The following is a 20058-nucleotide window of genomic DNA, read 5'->3' as shown; positions in this document are numbered from 1 at the left end:
AGTTCGAGGGTCACTCGTGTCACTGCACTTTTTGCATGCGTGGCATTTAAACGGGAACAAGTTTAGCGCTGAACTGTTTACAAATTGGTCAGCGGATTTTCATGTGAACTTTGATAAAGACCATCGGATTAACTCTGCTGATGTTGTTAATATTATGCTTAAGTCGAAATCGGAACCTAGTTTACAAGATGCGGGTAAATCTAAATCGGTGAAAATCGCTCTGAGTTGTGATGGAGATAATTCAAGAAACGCGCTGTGGTCAAGGTAAATTTGCAGACAAATTTTTCTTCAGCCAGTCACAAGACAAATGTCAATATTTTGAAGGAAAAGTTTCCGTATGGCGCCACCACTTTTTCCTTCGATATGAAATAATATAGTATCTAATTTACCTCAATGAGATATCCTTTTTTGTAAAAATTAGTGAAAAAGTGGTGGCGCCATACGGAATGTTATCCGAAAAGAATGAGATGGTTTGATCACGCTCTAGAGTCTAGACTATGGTTTGATTTATATTAATTATTTTTCATACTTTTTTAATTGACAATGGGCAGAGATCTAGATATGGGGGTAGAAATTAATTATGTATTTTTTTTTTTTTGGGGGGGGGGGGGGGTGTTAGTTTATTGGTTTGTTTTTGTTTGTTGGGGGTGTTTGTTTATTTGTTTGTTCGGGGCCTTGGTGGTTTATTATGTGTTTTTTCTTTTTGATTTGTATTTAATTAGGCCTATTCTTTTTTGGGAAAAGTTTCCGCATGGCGCCACCACTTTTTCATTCGATATGAAATAATATAGTATCTAATTTACCTCATTGATATATCCCTTTTTGTAAAAATGAGTGAAAAAGTGGTGGCGCCATACGGAAAGTTACCCCTTTTTTGTGTATCTATTTTTATTTGGGGGGGGGGGGGGGGGGGGGTTATTTTCCTCTTTCATGGTGATGATGACAAATTTATTTATAAGGCAAAAGTCTTGGGAAGATTCAGTTTAAAAACAAAATCTTGTTTCTCATTCTCATGTTTAGTAGTTGTAAACAAAAGTTATTGAAAGAGAAAAAAAAATGAGAACAGCTCATTTTATTTAAAGGAGCTGTGTTGTCGTTTTGAACGCAGGCCTAGCTTAGCTGTATAGGAAAAGATGACCTTGCACCAAGTATTAACAGTAACAGTTCGCGTGTGCTCTCTTCATTAAACAGTTTTTAAAGCCATTATACACTTTCGGAACAGAAATTGTTTGTAAAGTTCACCGATTTACAAATAACTTACAGGGTTTACAGAAGGTAATGGTGAAAGACTTCTCTTGAAATATTATTCCATGAAATACTTTACTTTTTGAGAAAACATTAAAACAATTATCAATTCTCGCTAACGAGAATTACGGATTTATTTTAAACACATGTCATGACACGGCGAAACGTGCGGAAACATGGTATGGGTTCTCCCGACTCCGATGACTGATTGTATGAGCCTAAATTTTCACAGGTTTGTTATTTTATATGTTGTGATACACGAAGTGTGGGCCTTTGGACAATGGTTATTACCAAAAGTATCCAATGCCTTTTAACCAATCTCATGTTTTTTCCCCCATAATTGTCCATTCAGGCATGACAGAATAGAATGGACGCTCATTTTATTTCTTGGTACCACAGTTCTCTACTCGGCACGCACAATACTGCCACTATGTGTCGTCCAAGTCGCAGCCGAATTTGAATGGGATAAAGCAGATATGGTAATTTCTGGGCCCAATCTCATAGAGCTGCTAAGCACAAAAATTTGCTAAGCATGAATTTTCTTCCTTGATAAAAACAGGATTACCAACCAAATTTCCATTTGTTGCATACTGCTTGTTACTGGTATTCAGCTTCTGTTTGCTTATCCTGAAAATCACATGGAAGTTTGGTTGGTAATCCTCTTTTTGTTTAGGAAGAAATTTCATGGTTAGCAAATTTTTGTGCTTAGAAGCTCTATGAAATTGGGCCCAGGTTGGCCCAAAATTTGAATGAGAATTCAAAACGAAATAAGTTGTACAAATATGAATAACAACAGGCATTCGTTCTAAAGGTGCTTTTAAACATTTCATTAAAGCGCCTTGCACTTTTACAGTCCCTGTTCATTTGGCATTGAGCATTGATGAGACTGCTCCAACTCTACTCCTAGAACTATTTCGGTTTCGTCCGGCTATCGTCTCCCGTAACGATAGCTGGACGAAACCGAAATAGTTCTAGGAGTACACCAACTCCTTTGGAGTATGCAAGTTGCTAATCATTTACAACCTCTACTCACATCTTTGTTTCGTAGAGCTGGGAATGAAAATGGACAAGATGCAACTATAACTGAGTAGGGTATTGATAGTTGATGTTGTGTTACAGATGTTCTTCCTACTAAAGTCTGAATTCTGAATTGTTTGCCCTTTGAAAATTCTGAAAAACTGGATTAAAAGTAGCCTGAAAAGTTTTAACCTTACACCACACAGCACACCGTATGAACAAGCAGGTTTTGCCCATCCATTTTCTGCCAATTAGCTCAACAAAGTTTCCTACAGTAAAGTTTCTCCCAAGTACCAAATATCAGTATTTTTTCTTCTCTACTTGATTCCAGGGTTTAGTTCTCGCCTGCTTCCTGTGGGGTTACCCCTGCACACAGATACCAGGGGGTTACATCAGTGATAAGATCGGAGGTGATCTGGTGCTTTATCATGCTGCCATCATCTGGGGGCTGGTCACCATCATCACACCGCAGGTGCCTTACATTTACTCATCTAAAGCAGCGTCTATTTACTCCATGGCCTTTATCAGGTTCCTGTTAGGCATAACACAAGGTAAGCATCAATCTGAACTCCCCCCTCAACCCCCACCCCCCCCCCCAATCCCATTCCCAAGTCATGTGGAAATAAAATACACCGGCAGTCAGGCTCGATGCTTCATTTTCGAAAGGGCAAGGGCACCAAGGCATTTTCTCTTTGGCAAAGGGCACCCTATGAGGAAATTGAAAGTTTCTACTGGAGCATTTCAAGGGCACCAAGGCAATGGCAAGGGGCAACGAAGGCAATCGCCTCCATTGCCTCCGTGAAGTATCAGGCATTCGCATTCTTAATCGAGAGCATGATGGCGAAGAGTGAACAGTTCTGCTGTAGTCTGTTGTTAACTTTGAGTGCTTCTTCCTCAGCATCTGTCTTATTTTCTAGGTTTAAGAGTTGATGATTATTATTTTAATTTATTCCCTTACAGGTGTACATTATCCGTCCATGAGTAGTCTCATTAGTAAGAAGGTCAGCACCAAGGATAAACCAACCGTATTTTCTTTTATATTCGCTGCATCATCGGCAGGGTGAGTGGTGGGGGTTTTTCTGGAGATAGTAACAAAAGGTTTTCACATTATTAGGTATAATGCAGTTTAGTAAATCAGACAAAATATTCCCAGACAGTGAGTTGGGCGGTATCTCCTAAATAAATATATAAACCAAAACAAAATTACACGATAGAGTGGACTTTGGCAAAATACAAAAATCAAAACCATATTTACATTATTAGATACAAACAGTTACTATGGCCCTGTTCACACTGTATCTCTTATCCCCTAAGAAGAATACAGCCCTGTCGCACTTTTACACTGTCCCCGCCACAGGTCCCTCCCTATTCCACAGGGTTCCAGTTGCACATTTCAAAAATACTCCAGAGCAGGGGTGGCTTTTTGCTGGGGTATATCAGGGGTGAAGTCATACAAGTGTGAAAGGGTCGGATGTTATTCCCCTGGGAAACCCCCGGGGAATAGATTAGTGTGAAGAGTCTTATTTCATTTCTTGTTCTTTGTTGTTATCAGAGCTCTCTTCACTGGTGCAGTAGGCTCCGTCATGCTCCTCTACTTCCACTGGCAAACCATCTTCTACTTTGTTGGCCTCCTGGGTGTCAGCTGGGGCCTCTTTGTCAGGTTCCATCTCCGCAAACGAAGAAAGAAAACAATTTATATGCTGCACAACGGCAGGAGAGAGGAGAAGGAAATGAAGACGATGGAAGACAGGGGGATGACCCAAGGAGCTACTCATTTTCCTTGGAGGACTCTCGTTACGAAAAAGCCGTTTTGGTGAGAGGGGAAACAATTTGGTTTGCTTAAACATCTCATTGTATAATTTCATATAGCTTTCAATTGCAGCCATTTGCAGCCGCTATCACTATAGACATCACTTTTGGCCTCTATGATCTTTAACAGGTTAACCCAGGCCTGTATGCTTTGTTTTTGAAGGGAGAGGGCACCAAGGCATGGTAAAGGGCACCCTATGAGGAAATTGTACGTTTCTACTGGGGCATTTCAAGGGCACCAAGGCAATGGCCAGGGGGCATAGAGGCAACTGCCTCTGTTGCCTTTTTGTGAAGTATTAGTAACTCAACCTCTCCATAATCTAGAGTAAGATTGTCGTCATGGTCAGCTTGGTACAGAGAATCGGTTTGTTTTTTTCAGTTTCAGTTGAAACAAAGGATTTTTTTTTTCTTTCCACCCCACAGGGCTGTTCTATTAGCGCATAGTTGCACCAACTTTTTATTCTTTATTCTTATGTCATGGATGCCTACTTACTTCACTGAGGTCTTCCCAGGCCAAAAGGTATGTATAGATAATGTAGTTCTGAATTGAGGTTAAGAAGAAGTATGTGAGGCGATCAAGCAAAATGGGTCGTTTGTCGACACAACAAAATTAGTCCTTGAAAACGTGTGACATAAGATAAGTTTTGAGCAGAGATTTGAATTTTGTGGTACAAAGACAAGATCTAAGTGGTAGGGAGTTCCAGATGCGTGGCGCAATGAAGACGATGATATTGAATGGTCAAACAGTGGGAGGGGTGACTTTGTACTATAACCACATGGTATCATTTGTGTCAGCATAGTTATCTACCATTCAAATCCATGATTCACCACATGATATCGTATTGTGGTCTTGCATAAATGCCTATAAGTCAAAACCAAAGTGGATGATATCAAATGGTCTAACAGTAGGAGGGGTGACTGTGAACGGTGTAGTGCATCTGCAACATGATATCATATTGTTAGCTTGCATAATGCATACAACCATAACGAACCCCAGTGGTCGATACTGAATTTTTTAGTTAAAGGAACACGTTGCCTTGGTTTGGTCGAGTAGGTCTTTGAAAAGGGTTTGTAACCATTTGTTATAAAATGCATGGTTAGAAAGATATTTTAAAAGTAGAATATAATGATCCACACAAGTATGACTCAAAATTGCGTGGTTTTCCTTTTACCTCATCGACTAACATGGTCGGCCATTTGGGGGAGTCAAATTTTTGACTCCAATAAATGGCCGATCGTGTTAGTTCGCAAAGTTAAAGGAAAACCACACAATTTTAAGGAAAATTTGTGTGGATCATTATATTCTACTTTTAAAATATCTTTCTAATCATATGCATTTTATAACAAATGGTTACAAACGCTTTTCAAAGACAAACTCGGCCGATCTAAGGCAACATGTTCCTTTAATAAGATTTTCTTTGACTGTGTGTCTGATTCTTTCCAGGGCTGGGTGTTCAATGTTCTGCCTTGGTTAATCTCCATTCCAGCCTCGCTTATCTCTGGTTATATAGCAACAAAACTTCTGACGATAGGATGCTCAGTTATAAATTGCAGAAAAAGTATACACGTGAGTAAAAAAAAAATTATTAGTAACCAAATTTTTCCGGACTGGCAGACTACTTTGGAGCGCTCTGAATTATTTGCTGTCGGTCGAACGGTTGCTGTAAATCTCCACCCAGACATTCCACTGTGTAGGCCGCACAGGCATGCACCTACCCTGCCATGCTTCATTGCACCTGTATACAGAAAGAGGGACAGACGGTTCTGGAGATAATACTCATAATATCCCTTTTTCTTGGGGTTACTGACGTTACTGGGTATACAGTGTAATGGAAAAAAACAAACTATCTTCCTTATCCCAAGTGCAAAGTTAACATCCGTTAACTAATTTTTGATGAATCTCGGTGGTCTCGTTGGTAAGACACTGCTCTAGAAATGCAAAGGTCGTTGGTCGAATCCCTATTTGCCTGTGACTTTTTTCACAGAACTCGGGAAGATACTGAGTATGTGCTATACACACATCGGTGTATATGGGTAAAACCAAAATTTATATTCTTTATCTGCGATGCAAATTTAACATCTATTAAATGATTTCATGTCCTTATAAATAAATGAGCTTCTTGTGTTTGTTACCCAGACGTTATCATGTATCGGTATGTCATTCTCACTCATCATGATATGCTTTGTGAGTGATTACCACACAGCGCTCAGCCTAATGATGGTTGCCGTAGCAAGTTCAGCATTTAGCAATACAGGTGTACAAGTCAACGTCCAAGATGTAGCACCAAAGCACGCTGGTGCCGTTTACGGTAAGTTAGGGTTACATAAACTAACTTAAAAACTCAGACAACATTTATTGCGTGTTGCGGCTGAGTAGTCAAGCACACTGGACTCAAGCTCGTATGTTTCTGATCAGCAGAGTGTGGGTCTTAACACTTGTGTCCTTGAGCGAGATAATTATGTGCAACCATTATTGCTCCGCCCTTTGGATGGAACCTTTCAGCCGTAGGTCCTGCGTGTTGTGTAATGCATGTAAAAGAACCAGTTACACTTTTAAACTAAGAGCAAGGGTTTGCCCCAATGTTTCTGGCAGATGCTGCTAAATGGCCACAGCACCTTGTAAACCCTTATAAGGTGCTACATAAACGGGTCTCATAAATCATTAACTTCAAAACCTAGTGCCTTAAAAAAAATGTATCTTTGTTCAAGTGTCTTGAGAACTTCATTGGTAAATACAGATGCTTTACAATATTAAGACTCCAATATTGTTGTAGGCATCACAGGGCTTAAACATTCACTCTTAAAGGGGCACAGCAATTTTCCTCTGATAAGGGGCACTTCTATAAGGAAAATGTAAATTCGTACAGAACTTAGCAGATGGCACCACAACAAAAGCACAGTGGCACCACGGCAATCACTGTGGTTTTCTGCATGGTACTTGCTGTTGAAAATGTTGATAATTGATTTTGAACTTTCAGTCAGCGCACCTACATTATCGAACAATCTACCTCTTTATCGAACAATCTACCTCTTTACATTCGTCAGGCATCATCTCTTGAATCCTTCAAAGCCATGTTAAAAACTCATTTACTTAACGCTAAGTTAAGTTAATTAAAATTTGTGTTTAATCGTAGATACTATGTACAGCGCTTTGTAACTCTTGTGAAAGGCGCTTTATGAGCGCCATGAGCGCCTTCTTTAGGCGGATACCAGGGCTCTACCAAGTGTTCTTTGTTATTCAGGCATGTGAGTAATTATCCATGAAAAAAGAGGAAAAGATAATATCCCTATACTTTTGTACACAGAAAGTGAAGAAAAAAGAAAAAAGCCAAAACCAAAAGAGGAAATCAGCTGAAAAGAGGAAGTCTCACATGCCTGGTTATTATTGTTATTATTTATAAATATTAATTATTATTATTATTATTATTTCCATGCAGGTATTTCCAACTGTGTCGGTGCTCTGGCCGGATTCACAGGGACCTACTTTACTGGTTACATCCTGCATACCTGGCAGAGTTGGCCAGCAGTATTCGGACTGGCTGTGTCTGTCTTATTGTTTGGCTGGTCGGTGTTTATGTCCTTTGGATCAGCTGTACCAGTCATTTAATCCTTTTCGACACCAGACTTTTTTCATGGCTGTGTAGCAAGCCAGTTCAGTTCAGTACAACATTTATTTCCAATTCCTCAATCAATATAAATACAATGTTAGCAAATTGATACACCCACAAAATGCAGGAAATTGGGGGCACGACCAAGTAAGCACAGCTTGTGGTAGGGAGTGCCCATACAAAGAAAAAAAACACAAAAAATACAACAGACAGAGCAGACAAAGCACAAAGCACATGACCAAAAAAGACAGGGGCCCAATTTCATGGCTCTGCTTACCTTCGCATTCTGCGTTTCCATCACCGATTCCCCGCTTACTTACAAGCGCTGAATTTCTGCGCTAGCCTTGTAAGCATAGAATGCCTAGTAACGTGGAGTACGCACGCACAGAAGCCAAAATTCGTCGCTAACCCGTGAAATACGCTTGCCGTAAGCACAGAATTACCTGCTTCCGTAAGCGTCGATGCTGTGCTTCTGGCAAGCAGAGCCATGAAATTGGGCCCAGGACAACACAAGACCTGAACTACCACAAGATATTTGCGAAGCGCCAGCTATTAGTATTTTTTAGAGTAAACTTCAAGCTATGGCTATGGGTAACATCATCAGAGGGGCTCACTTCATGTAAATCATTGCTGCTCAGTCACCTGCACGTTTATGTACATCCCGATATGTGGGGATTGTGCATTATTTCACCAGGGCCCAATTTCATAGAGCTGCTAAGCACACAAATTTGCTTAGCATGAAATTTCTTCCTTGATAAAAACAGGATTACCAATCGTATTTCCATTTGTTGCATATTGCTTGTTACTTGTATAAAGCTGTTGTTCGTTTATCCTCAAAACCACGTGGAAATTTGGTTGGTACTTCTGTTTTTATCAAGGCCAAAATTTCATGCTAAGCAAAATTTTGTGCTTAGCAGCGCTATGAAATTGGCCCCAGTACCAGAGCCAGAACCCTTCTTAAGGTCCGGTCAACCTGGTCCCCTGATATAATTTGGGACATGGTTTATTTTTGCCTACAAAATGCTGCCTTAAACATCGTTATTATTATAAAATAACCTCAGCAGTGCCATGTATTAATAATAAATGTAACTATACATGTAAGTGATGCATTTGAAGCTGTATTGTGCATTTCTGGGGGTATAAAGTTGTTGACATCGGCATTAAGCTTGGGCGATATCACGATATTATCGAATATCGCGATATTAATTTGGAAACGATTTCGATATCGGTTCGATTTGGTGTTAATCGAAATATTGATATATCGCGATATATCACGATATCGATTAAGTATCGCAATATCGCGATGTATTTCCTAGCTGAGACATCTTGCACCCCATAGGTTTGGAGTAAAACCAGAAGAATAGGTCATTAGAACACCTCTCTTATGCTATGACTGTCTCTTCAACAACTTTCACTGGGAGTTTGAAGACTGATGATGTCAAATTTAATTAATCGCGATTATATCGAATATCGCGATATATTGTCGGCGATATATCGTGAATAAAATAAATCGATATCGCCCAAGCTTAATCGGCATACAACATGTTGTGCGTGATTGGCTGAGATTGAGTGCTATGGCAATTTTGATGTGCCGGTCAAAAATTGCATCCCACCAAGTGAACAAATCCCAATAGTTTTAAAATTATAGGTGCTTTTACAACACCCGCGATACTTTGTTGCTGTCTTTATGTTCAAATGTTGACTTTGAGTCAGAAAACTACCTTTCAATTCTATTGAGTAATGAAGTATACACTTCCCATACAGCAGATGTGTCAGCCTTGCATTTAATGTCATGTTGTCAGGACTCGGAAAGTTTTTTGTTCTCATTATTTTTCTGGTCGGGTACTTAATAATATTAACTAATAATTTATTCATTTATATTGCGCCCATTCCATAAAAGCATACTTAGCATTTCTAGGACAGTAAACACATGTGGTATTGTGGGGTTTTCTCCCAAATTCAAACAGACTTTATCTGATTACTTTTCTGGCAGTTTTAGTTGACTTTGTAGTGTGAAAAAATGCACAATTTTTTTAATTTTTTTTTAAGTACAGTTGTTATACCTCTTAATGATTGTTTTGTATTATTATAAACTACAAAACAATGTGAACAAATCAGGTGGCCCATAAATACTTTGTATTCTCTGTAAACGCCCAGCGGAATTTAACTTTAAATAAAAGCTCTTTTTTTACACTATGCCTTTGAATTAGACGCGTTCGGAAATAAAAGGCTTTTTATAAGATGCTGTCTTTGTATTACGAAACTTCAACTTTTTTGAAGAAAATCTGAAGGTGAAAGGTTATCAGTGGAAAAACTCTCAACTCCGGAAATAATCGCCTGAACCATGCAATGTACCATGTTTGTAACTGTGAGGGCGCTCTCAATCACTTCCGGGGGTGTATTCATTCATATCCAAAACTGTTATTGAATACTGGAATGCATTATCACCACAGACATTTAATTCGTCACGGAGAGTAAGACTTTTGAAGGAGCTGTTATAATCCACCTCTAAAGCAACTTAAAACTATAGCGCAACAAAAGTGACAGAACGTCTATTAAAAATGTGCAGGACGATCACGTATACCCCCGGAAGTGATAAAATACTATTGAGATGAGAGTGCCCTTACGCGGTCAAAAATAAGGCGCTTTAAAACTTCTTATGGATTATTGGTAGTTAAAAAGTTACATATCAAGTTGAAATCTGTTTATTTTATATGAAATGCTTTAAAAAGCAAATCAATTGGTACTTAAAGTATTATCAAAGTAAAGGTAGGTGGTGATGGTTTAATATTTTTTTTTTCTCTTATGTAATTTCTTTTTATTTTGTTAACAATTATATTATGTCAAAATGTATTGGTTATTGTATGCAGATTTTCTTTTTATAATAAAATACGGAAAAGCTATTTTAAAAAAAACTAGAACCCACAACAAGCAGTTTGTTTATGAGTATCAGTGTTGATTACTTTTTCCTTTAAAATTAAACCTTTTAACAACATAGCAAAGTACACTTGCTATCAGCAACAATTTTTAACATACGGTATACCATGTATACTGTATGACTCCAAAACCGCAGTGCTGTGTTTTTACATCAGCAAAGGGCACAATTTGTTTGTGTTCGCGATGCAAGAATTAGAGAACATATTTGTATAGAGGAGTGAGATAACTAGACGCAGTTATCACTCTGGTGTGGATTGGGTTACCGAAACTTGGTTAGATTATGTGAAAACCTTGTGATCTAACCATTAGCTAAAAAACAATAAGCAAGACTATATGCTCAGAATTCCAATGAAAGTCTGCTCATTTCACAGGAGCTTACGCCAACAAAGTGGTTCCAAACCAGTGCCACTACTTGGTGTATGTAAGACTACAGTATTATTATTATTATCATTGTTTCTTGTTGATCGCGGAAGACCGGGTGACCTTGTTCCATGATGATCAAACGATTTTGACCCAAGTGTGAAATTTTTGCTTGATGATGATGGCGCCGTGGCAGTGCAATAAAAATGGCAGATCGACCCAAGGATGGCTTTACACAAGCAATCATCTTATACAATAAACACTGACAAACTCGGCCTTGCTACTTTGCAAACCACATACAAACTTCAAACTACCACGGTGATGCGGTGGGTCCTGCGTAAGGCCCAAAACGTTGAGATCTTTTCTGCATGCTACACTTCAAAAGCCCCCTAGCCAAACTGTCGACGGCACACTGTATTATGCACATCGCCCGTATTGTTGTAACTTGCTGCTCTTAATAGACTTTGCAGAATTCTTTGCTAAATATTTATCACATTCGGTACTTGAAATGTGGCCTGGTGAGGCCCCCCCGCCACCCCCCTTGTGTCTTCATTTTCTTCTTGAAATCTCAGGAATTATTTAGAGGCAGAGCTGCCGACATTTACATCTGGCAATCAGGGAGATTTTGTACACCAATCACGGAGATACAGGTATTAAGAACGACATTCACTCCAACAGGGAAAAAGTTTGAATAATCAGGGAGGTTGTCAAATTGGTTCGTCAGAACATGGAAAGACTGGTTTATTTTTAGGGAACCTTCTGCAGAATAAGGGAGAGTTGGCAACTCTGTAGAGAATTTTATGGGGAGTGACTTCTGTACAAGGGGAAAAGAGTGAGTGTGGTTGGGCATGGATACATTATTTTTAGGGGCACCCTCTGGGACATATCAGGCATGCTTATCCAGCTCAGAAAAAAATAACTTGTGAGTCGCTTCTGCAAAACCTGCATTAAAATGCTTTAAAAGGTGTTGCCCTTTGCTGCGGTCATAGACAGCACTTTGCTTTATACAAGCAAATGGTGGTTGCAATAAGCTGGTTAACTAGTTTAAAACTAGTTTGGCTAACCATTAGTCAGTGGTTATTAACCTGGTTAAAAAGTCTATTCTTGATGACTTGTGATGTGAGACCGTGGATAACTTCTATTGTTGTCTTGCAACTGCAAAAAGTAGAAGAGAAAAACAAACCCAATGTTATTAAAGACAAGTACACACTATTACAAAGGTAAATTTATTATTTATAAATTTGTAAAGGTCAAAAATATAATGATAAAAACCGAACTGTACCTAGGACTTTTTCGGTTCTTTTCATGTCCATCTAACATCAAAGTTATTTTATTGTTTATTCGTGTGACAAGGGTGTTTTTTCTTCCATCATTCCTGCACGTTTGACCAATTGAGTTCAAAATTTCACAGGCTTGTTGTTTTGTGCATATGTGGAGATACACCAAGTGAGAAGACTGGTCTTTGACAATTACCAAAGGTGTCCAGGAGTGGATTTCACAAAGAGTTAAGATTAGTCTTATCTGAAATCGACCCCAGTGTCTTTAAGTCCTGCACCCAGACTACCATTACCTGTCTTTAGTAGCCTTAGCCAATTTGTCCTCTGCTTTCTTTTCATGATCCATGGCAAGCATGAAACTCCCTCTACCAAGCTGAGCTTCCGCTTGTTCCAACTTCTCAGACAGGTCACCGATCTGTCCCGTGGTGTAGTCCGAATTCTGCAACCGAAAAAAAAGTATATAAGAAGTATCTGTAAGGACAGTCATTTGACATTTAAATTTAATTTTTTTAATTTGATTTTTTTAATTTTATTTAAAGGATAATAATAGAATTGGTAAGACAAAAAAAACAACATCAAGATCACATATTTACATCAAACTCCCTTAAAGATGCTATGTCAGATTTTTGGCCGATTTGACCCACAAATTTTTTTAGGGGGTCGAAGAAAGTTACAAGCTTTCATTTGAGCCATTGCTCGAAAAAGTCCGCCAATTATTAGTAGCAGTGAAATAAAGTGCTCAAAATTAAAAGTAAAAGTAAAACTGTTTTTCATTAGAGCGGGTGATACTCTTTGAAATACCATTTATTCAAAAAAATCTATTTTTTAATGTTTGGGCCCAAAAATCTGACATAGCATCTTTAAAATATTTCTGCCTGAAATGTCATATTTGATGAGAAATAAATGACATAATTTCGTGTCTGGAGTTTATTGCTCAGTGAGCGTTTTATTAGTTTTAATTGTTTACATTGATGTCATGCAAAATGTGTAATCCGTTTTTCACTATTTTCTCTTGACCCAGATGGCTGATCGATCTCAAACTTCTACATGTTTGTCAGTTTATATATATGGTGGATTATATAAAGTGCTTACACTGCAAGCATCTGTTCGGTTGGCAAAAACCAATTCTGTAATGTTCCTGTATAAGCCATTGGACACTTTCGGTAAACAGTATTGTCCAAGTCCCACACTTCGTGTTTCACAACTTCTATATAAAATAACAAACCTGTGAACATTTAGGCTCAATCGGTCATCAGAGTCGGGAGAAAATAACGGGAAAACCCACCCTTGTTTCTGCACGTTTCGCCGTGTCATGACATGGTGTTTAAAATAAATCCGTAATTCTCGATATCGAGAATTGATATTGTTTGAATGTTTTCTCAAAAAGTAAAGCATTTCATGAAATAATATTTCAAGAGAAGTCTTTCACCATTACCTTCTGTAAACCCTGTAAGTTATTTGTAAATCTGTGAACTTTTAATTTTTTTCTGTACCGAAAGTGTCCAATGGCTTTGAAATAACAATAGTAGTACAACATTTATAATGCGCAGATATCCACCACAAAGGATGCTCAAGGTGATATTTTAAGAGCGACACAACAATGTGAACTTACCGTTATGAGACTTGAGGAGCTGAGTGTGTTCACCCAGTATTTATTCCAGAGCGACTCTAGGAGTTTGCGATCCAGCGCCGACTTGAAGTATGACACATCGAGGGAGTAGTACTGCTTGCAGTGCACCCCAAAGTCCTCGATCTTGTTCAAGGGGATGGTCTGGTACTCGGAAGGTCCCTCATCGGGGGGCTTGTAACCCTAATGGAGAGACAAAGATAGTCTGGTATTATCACAAGAGGGCCTTGATTTTTTTTAAGTTTTGCTTTTTACAGATAGGCGACTTTATAATTTAAACAAAAAAGGAAATATCAAATGTTGGAAAAAGGACAATTAATTTAAAGGAACACGTTGCCTTGGATCGGACGAGTTGGTCTATTTATAACCGTTTGTTATAAAATGCATATGGTTGGAAAGATGTTTGAAAAGTAGAATACAATGATCCACAAAAATTTGCCTCAAAATTGCGTGGTTTTCCTTTTACTTTGCAAACTAACACGGTCGGCCATTTATGGGAGTCGACGAGGTAAAAGGAAAACCGTGCAATTTCGATGCGTGTATGTGTGGATCATTGTATTCTACTTTTACAACATCTTTCTACCCATATGCATTTTATTAAAAACGCTTTTCAAAGACCAACTCGACCGTTCCAAGGCAACATCTATTTTATTTTAACATCTATTCAATCATTTGCAGTACTTGATGCTAAACCATTTGATTCGAACTGCCTCTAGCTACCAGGTAATCTCGGTTTGTACGACACTGCTCTAGAATTGCAAAGGTTGTTGGTTTGAATCACAACTGAGTAATATGTCTGTGATTTTTTTCACAGAACTCGGGAAAGTACTGAGTATACAGAAATAACACACATCGGTGTATATAGGTAAAACCAAAAATGAATATTCTTTATCCCCGATGCAAGTTTAACATCTTTTAGAGACATTTGTGTGGTTAATTGTTTACCTTTCACCAAATATTGAAATTCGTTTTTAAACGAAGCAGACAGTATAAAAAAAGAGACCTTCCTTTTCTTTCAAATGTTAGCCCCAGCAGTGTCCAAGGAAAATGATTGACAGGTCCTATCAAGTCAATATACTACATATCAATGGAATTGGATAACACAATTTAAAATGAGAGTTCTTCTTACCTTTGGGTATGTTCTGAATGCACCAAGATTTACTTTACCAGCTGAAATGGTCCTCACTGGATCAATCTGTCACAGAACAAATAATAACGACAACAACAAATTCTCACTTGCACGAAACAACTCAGTAAAATCACTACCAGGTAAATAATAAAATTTAAATATTGAGAGATTTTTCTTGTTATTTTTTTTTTTGAGTTTTCAAAAAATGTGCCTCAAGTCAACTCACCACAATAGCAACAAACGGTTCCTGAAACTGCTGGTTCAACATCTGGGTCCCTACGTCAATACCCGATAGCCAACATCCATAACCTGGATGGCTGTGGTACCAGCCTATTGCATTCTCCAGTCGACCAACCTGTCCAAACGAAGTGGGGGAAGGTAAGCTGGTAAAATTGTTCACAAGAGTTGAGAGTCATGGTTCAAGTAAAAAAGGTCTAAAAATAGGCTCAAAATCTTAGAAGGCGTGTAGATGTGCAGCTTAGTTCCACCTACATATTTTATTTTCGTATTTTTATGCTAGTATTTTACTGTTTGTTGTACTCTATGACTATTCTAATATTGTTCGTAAAACTTTATTTGAGATGCAAGGAAAAATCGCCTGGTTAAACCCTTAATGGTACAGCTATACAAATAAACTGAAGAAATTTTAACATGATATAAGTATAAATTCAAATTTTCATAAAGTCTGCAGTTAAGTGGATAAAATTAAAATTAAAATTGCAATTAAGTTAATCCAAAGCATACAATACCTAAACATTATAAAACGTTACATTATGACCAAAGTGTACATTCAACAGGCTTATATGACAAACAACAAATTCATATTTAAGATTAAAATGTATGTACGCATTCAGTAAAAAATATTAATTTTATTTGTACATGAACATATTTCAAAGAAAAAAGATATAGCTGTTTCTAACCGCTTACCAACCAAAAGGACCTACACTGTATATGTATCGTATAAATGCGAAAAAATAGTTAATGCCCTTCTGTTTCAACCCTAGCAAAGTCTTTCTAAAAGCCCTCTGTTAGGGTCGAAATGTCAGACCATTAACTATTTTTTTTGACAGGCCTGATACTTCACGGAGGCAACGAAGGCGATTGCCTCCGTTGCCCCTTGCCATTGCCTTGATGCCCGTGAAATGCTGCAGTAGAAATTTACAATTTCCTCATAGGGTGCCCTTGCCAAAGAGAAAATTGCCTTGGTGCCCCTGCCCTTTCAAAAACGAAGCATACAGCCCTGGCAACATATATTTTATTGTGGTCCGTCTTGTACCATCTCACATCCTTAACATTCTCAATGCTCTCAGAAACTTACTTGTCAGCATGTGAGATGTTGACAGCCCCGACCGATGGGTGTGGTCTGTCTTGTATCATCTCACATGCTCAACATTCTCAATGCCGCCAGAAGCTTACTTGTCAGTATGTGAGATGTTGACAGCCCTGCCCATATTGGGTGTGGTCATCTTACCTGTTTGGCGTTCTCAATGTACGCTGCCATGTATTCATAAGCTGCCGCCTGTGCATTGACCCGCGTCTCTGTGCCTTCAACCGGTAAAGCAAAGCAGTCCATCACAATCATGGTCTCTCCATCAACCTACAGTCAAAAGTAAACGTGAATACATCATAGATGTTAAATTTTTACTGGGGATAAAGAGTGCTTGGATGATTTTGTCTTGTTGAGTATGCGGGCAGATGCGTTTTGGACATTTTAAAGATGTATTGGGGATACCTGAACAAACTTTGTGTTTTGTGTGTGATCTGGTGATATAGACAAGAGATGGGTATTAAATACTCCGAGAACTACAAGGTTCGTTCCGCTATCATCTCCACAGACTTCGTAGAGATGATAGCGGAACAAACCTTGTGGTTCTAAGAGTTGGTATTAAACGAGTCTTGAGACCACTCTGACCTTTCCAATGAGCAATCCCATGACCTCTAGGTTTCCTCCTGAGCGAGCGTGCATCACCATCTTGAGTAGAGCTAAGGCCGAGATCTTGATGTACTTGAAATAGTGGTTGCTATGGATAAAAAAATAACATTTTTAAAAAAGCTTGGCATAAAAAGGTTTCTGCATCCGTGATAGATGAAAGGAGAACAAAACATTAAATTTTTCTTCCATTCAATAGAAGAAAACGATATTTCATAAATATTGAAATTGCAAAATAGAGAAATTGAACTAACACAATACTAGTCTAAACCTATCATACAATATGAATCCCCAATTAACACGCTCTATTTAACAATTAGGCCTACATGTATTAGTATAACAAAGCCTAAGCGAAGGTCCTAATTTCTTTAAGTAAAGCAATCCTAAACAAAAATCTTCACGCTCATTTATAGTTGCGATAATCAAAATCGATGCAGCAATGTCATTGGTGTAAAATCACTGCAATATACATTTATACAAATATCTGCTACACTTATGCGTCAAAGAAGAGAGAGGTCACTATATTGATAGAATTTTTACAAACAAGATTTGCCGCCTTAGGGTTAGTTACATTAGTGCAGTATACGAATAAGCGGCTATAGCCTAGTTGCGATAACGTAACCATTCCTGCCGACGGCGGCAGGAGGGTTTACGTTATCGCAACTAACTAGCTATAGCCAAGCCACGTCATCATTCTTTAATTATAAGACGTCCTTAAGTTAAGGCTTAACACTAACAAAACAGCCGTAGCTGTAGTGTAAGGTAGCCACTAATTCAGGAACAGCCTCCAATCTCCAACCAGAACATGACCAGTTTACAAAAAAAACACTTTTTAACGTTATCAACAATCATAAGGTTTATCGCGATTCAGAACCGCAATTCATTGTGGGAAGGTATGGTGCAGTTTCTACGCAGTTTCAACAACCCGCGCACGCAACGCCTATACCTTTGTTTGTGTGGGTTCAACAGCACCCTCTCTTGAAATTTTGCTATTTGCGATAAAGGAAAAGTTTTCGTATGGCGCCACCACTTTTTCATTCGATATGAAATAATATAGTATCTAATTTACCTCAAGTCAATGAGATATCCTTTTTTGGAAAAATCAGTGAAAAAGTGGTGGCGTCATACGGAAAGTTATCCGCGATGGAAAAGTTTCCGTATGGCGCCACCACTTTTTCATTCGATATGAAATAATATAGTATCTAATTTACCTCAATGATAACTCCCTTTTTGTAAAAATGAGTGAAAAAGTGGTGGCGCCATACAGAAAGTTATACATCAATCATTCAAGTCGAAAATGAAACGAAAGAAAAGCCGACACTAAATCAAAATGCTTTTTACCGAATCACAATTGAGTCCAACTGTTTTCGTCAATATGTTAAATACTGTCTGAATTAGAATAAAGATTGACCGACACACCAATGACACAATGACACACTGCTCATGCTAGCTTCTTCAACCTGCCTGTTGCTGTTTCATTCTCAGAATCAGATCGAGACTCAATTTGAGTTTTATGATTTTCAAAACCACACTCACTCTTTTGTCCAAGGTTTTGCAGACAGAATTTCTTGCTGTTGTTTTTTGTCATATTTGTAGATTTCATCCATACTTTGAATCGTTTCCATGTTGTTTGTCATCTCCCAGGTTTTCTCGGCCATTCCCCCGTCCATTTTGAAGACAGACAGGGAACAAAATCTAAGGCAAAAATGGGTTACAGGGGCAAAAAGGTAAGCATTCGATCTAATGTCACCAGTTGAGGGCGCACTGTAAATTGTACGACGGCTGTTTTATGTATGGTCGTCTGCTATGGACCGCCAACTTGGCAAAAATATAAATACAAAATTTAATTTGTTTACCCACCCCTTGCTGTTTTCTGTATGCTTTCTTACACCATTTATGTATTTCCACTTCACTGCTTATGTTACACTTAGTTTCATGTACTTGTTCATGTTTGTTGTGTTGTTAAGACTCTACTAGGGTCAAAACGTCAGGCCGTTAACTATTTTTTGAAAAATTTAATTACAACACAAAATATTATTGTTATAGTTTTGTATTTTGAAATGTATTCTGTATTGTTATCATAACGAGAGCTGATTGTAATTGGTATGATGAGAGATTTTTAAAAAAAAATTCAAAATCGGTAACCAATTTCATAAAGCTACAGAAAATAGTGCCGAGATATTTTCAGCAACAAAAAAGGTGGGGGCACCAGTTAGCCCAGGTTGGACTCCTCTGTGCATGCAACACTAGGGCACCAGTCACAATAATGGACTTTTGGCTGGTTCTGCTAAGCAATATGTGTCTGTGCTTAGCAAATCGTTATGCTTACAGGCTGTATCAAATTGGGCACTGTTTCAATTCAACAGCAGATTGTGAACGAGTGTCTTTTTAACTTACTTATCCACGCCTGCTTTTTCCATCTCTGTTGTACAGTCGCACACCAAGTGGCCTTTCTTGCCTTGTGATGGGCAACTTCCATACAAATTTAAATTATCAATAAAACAAATATGAACAACATGATAGTACATGGGTCCTAGAACAGAGGAATATGAAATTAAACAGGCGGTAACTGGAGGTAAGCCTTAATTTTGTTAAAAGGTTTTCTTAAAAGGTCTTCTTCCAGGGTTACCAATTCTGCAATTCTATATCCCCAAACCTCCCACAACAAGAAAGCGTAAAATACAAAAATACAAAAATCAGAAGAGAAAAACAAGAAACAATCACCTCTTTATTCATATCCATTGATGCAATTTTGCAATTTATTCAATATATATACTTCAAGCATCGAGGGACATCACATCCCTACAGTTATTGTACAGCATTATATTTCTAAACTAAGCATTTCTACACTGATTTTATTCCTGAATCACCTTAGCCTGGCGATAAACTCTAGTATATGCTAATACAAAGAACAGGCATGTCATCAACACCAAAAACAGGCTTGCATCACACAATTTATTTGTACAGTTTTTCAATTGGTGCTTACATTACTCATTGGAATATGTTCCAAGTAAATATTAACCAAAAAAAAGTATAAGAGTTATGCAATTTTAAATACATTGTACATTTATATTTATTATGAAGACAAAATTGTATAGGCTCCTTCTGTTTAACAACAA

At 38.1% G+C, this 20058-nt stretch overlaps 2 protein-coding genes across 2 annotated transcripts; one reads left to right on the top strand and one right to left on the bottom strand.

The window, feature by feature from the left end:
* The first annotated feature begins 38 nt into the window (after positions 1-38).
* LOC117304538 (solute carrier family 17 member 9-like) lies at positions 39-8000 on the top strand. The gene is made up of 9 exons (XM_033789058.1): positions 39-264; positions 1598-1724; positions 2594-2813; positions 3223-3322; positions 3815-4075; positions 4495-4591; positions 5516-5638; positions 6209-6380; positions 7509-8000. Exons 1-9 carry the CDS (start codon positions 155-157, stop codon positions 7676-7678), a joined length of 1380 nt encoding a protein of 459 aa, XP_033644949.1. The 5' UTR covers positions 39-154; the 3' UTR covers positions 7679-8000.
* A 1615-nt stretch (positions 8001-9615) lies between these two features.
* On the bottom strand, positions 9616-18680 carry LOC117304535 (COP9 signalosome complex subunit 5). The gene is made up of 8 exons (XM_033789054.1): positions 18476-18680; positions 16922-17030; positions 16481-16606; positions 15236-15364; positions 15010-15075; positions 13866-14063; positions 12547-12692; positions 9616-12131 (listed from the first exon to the last, which is right to left on the bottom strand). The coding sequence occupies exons 1-8, from the start codon at positions 18607-18609 to the stop codon at positions 12047-12049; spliced, it is 993 nt and encodes a 330-aa protein (XP_033644945.1). The 5' UTR covers positions 18610-18680; the 3' UTR covers positions 9616-12046.
* Between the last annotated feature and the right edge of the window lie 1378 nt (positions 18681-20058).

Source organism: Asterias rubens, chromosome 21 (assembly GCF_902459465.1).
Source record: "Asterias rubens chromosome 21, eAstRub1.3, whole genome shotgun sequence".
NCBI classification, from domain to species: Eukaryota; Metazoa; Echinodermata; class Asteroidea; order Forcipulatida; family Asteriidae; genus Asterias; species Asterias rubens.
The sequence above is the reverse complement of the archived record's forward strand: the minus strand, read 5'-3'. Positions and strand labels throughout refer to the sequence as shown.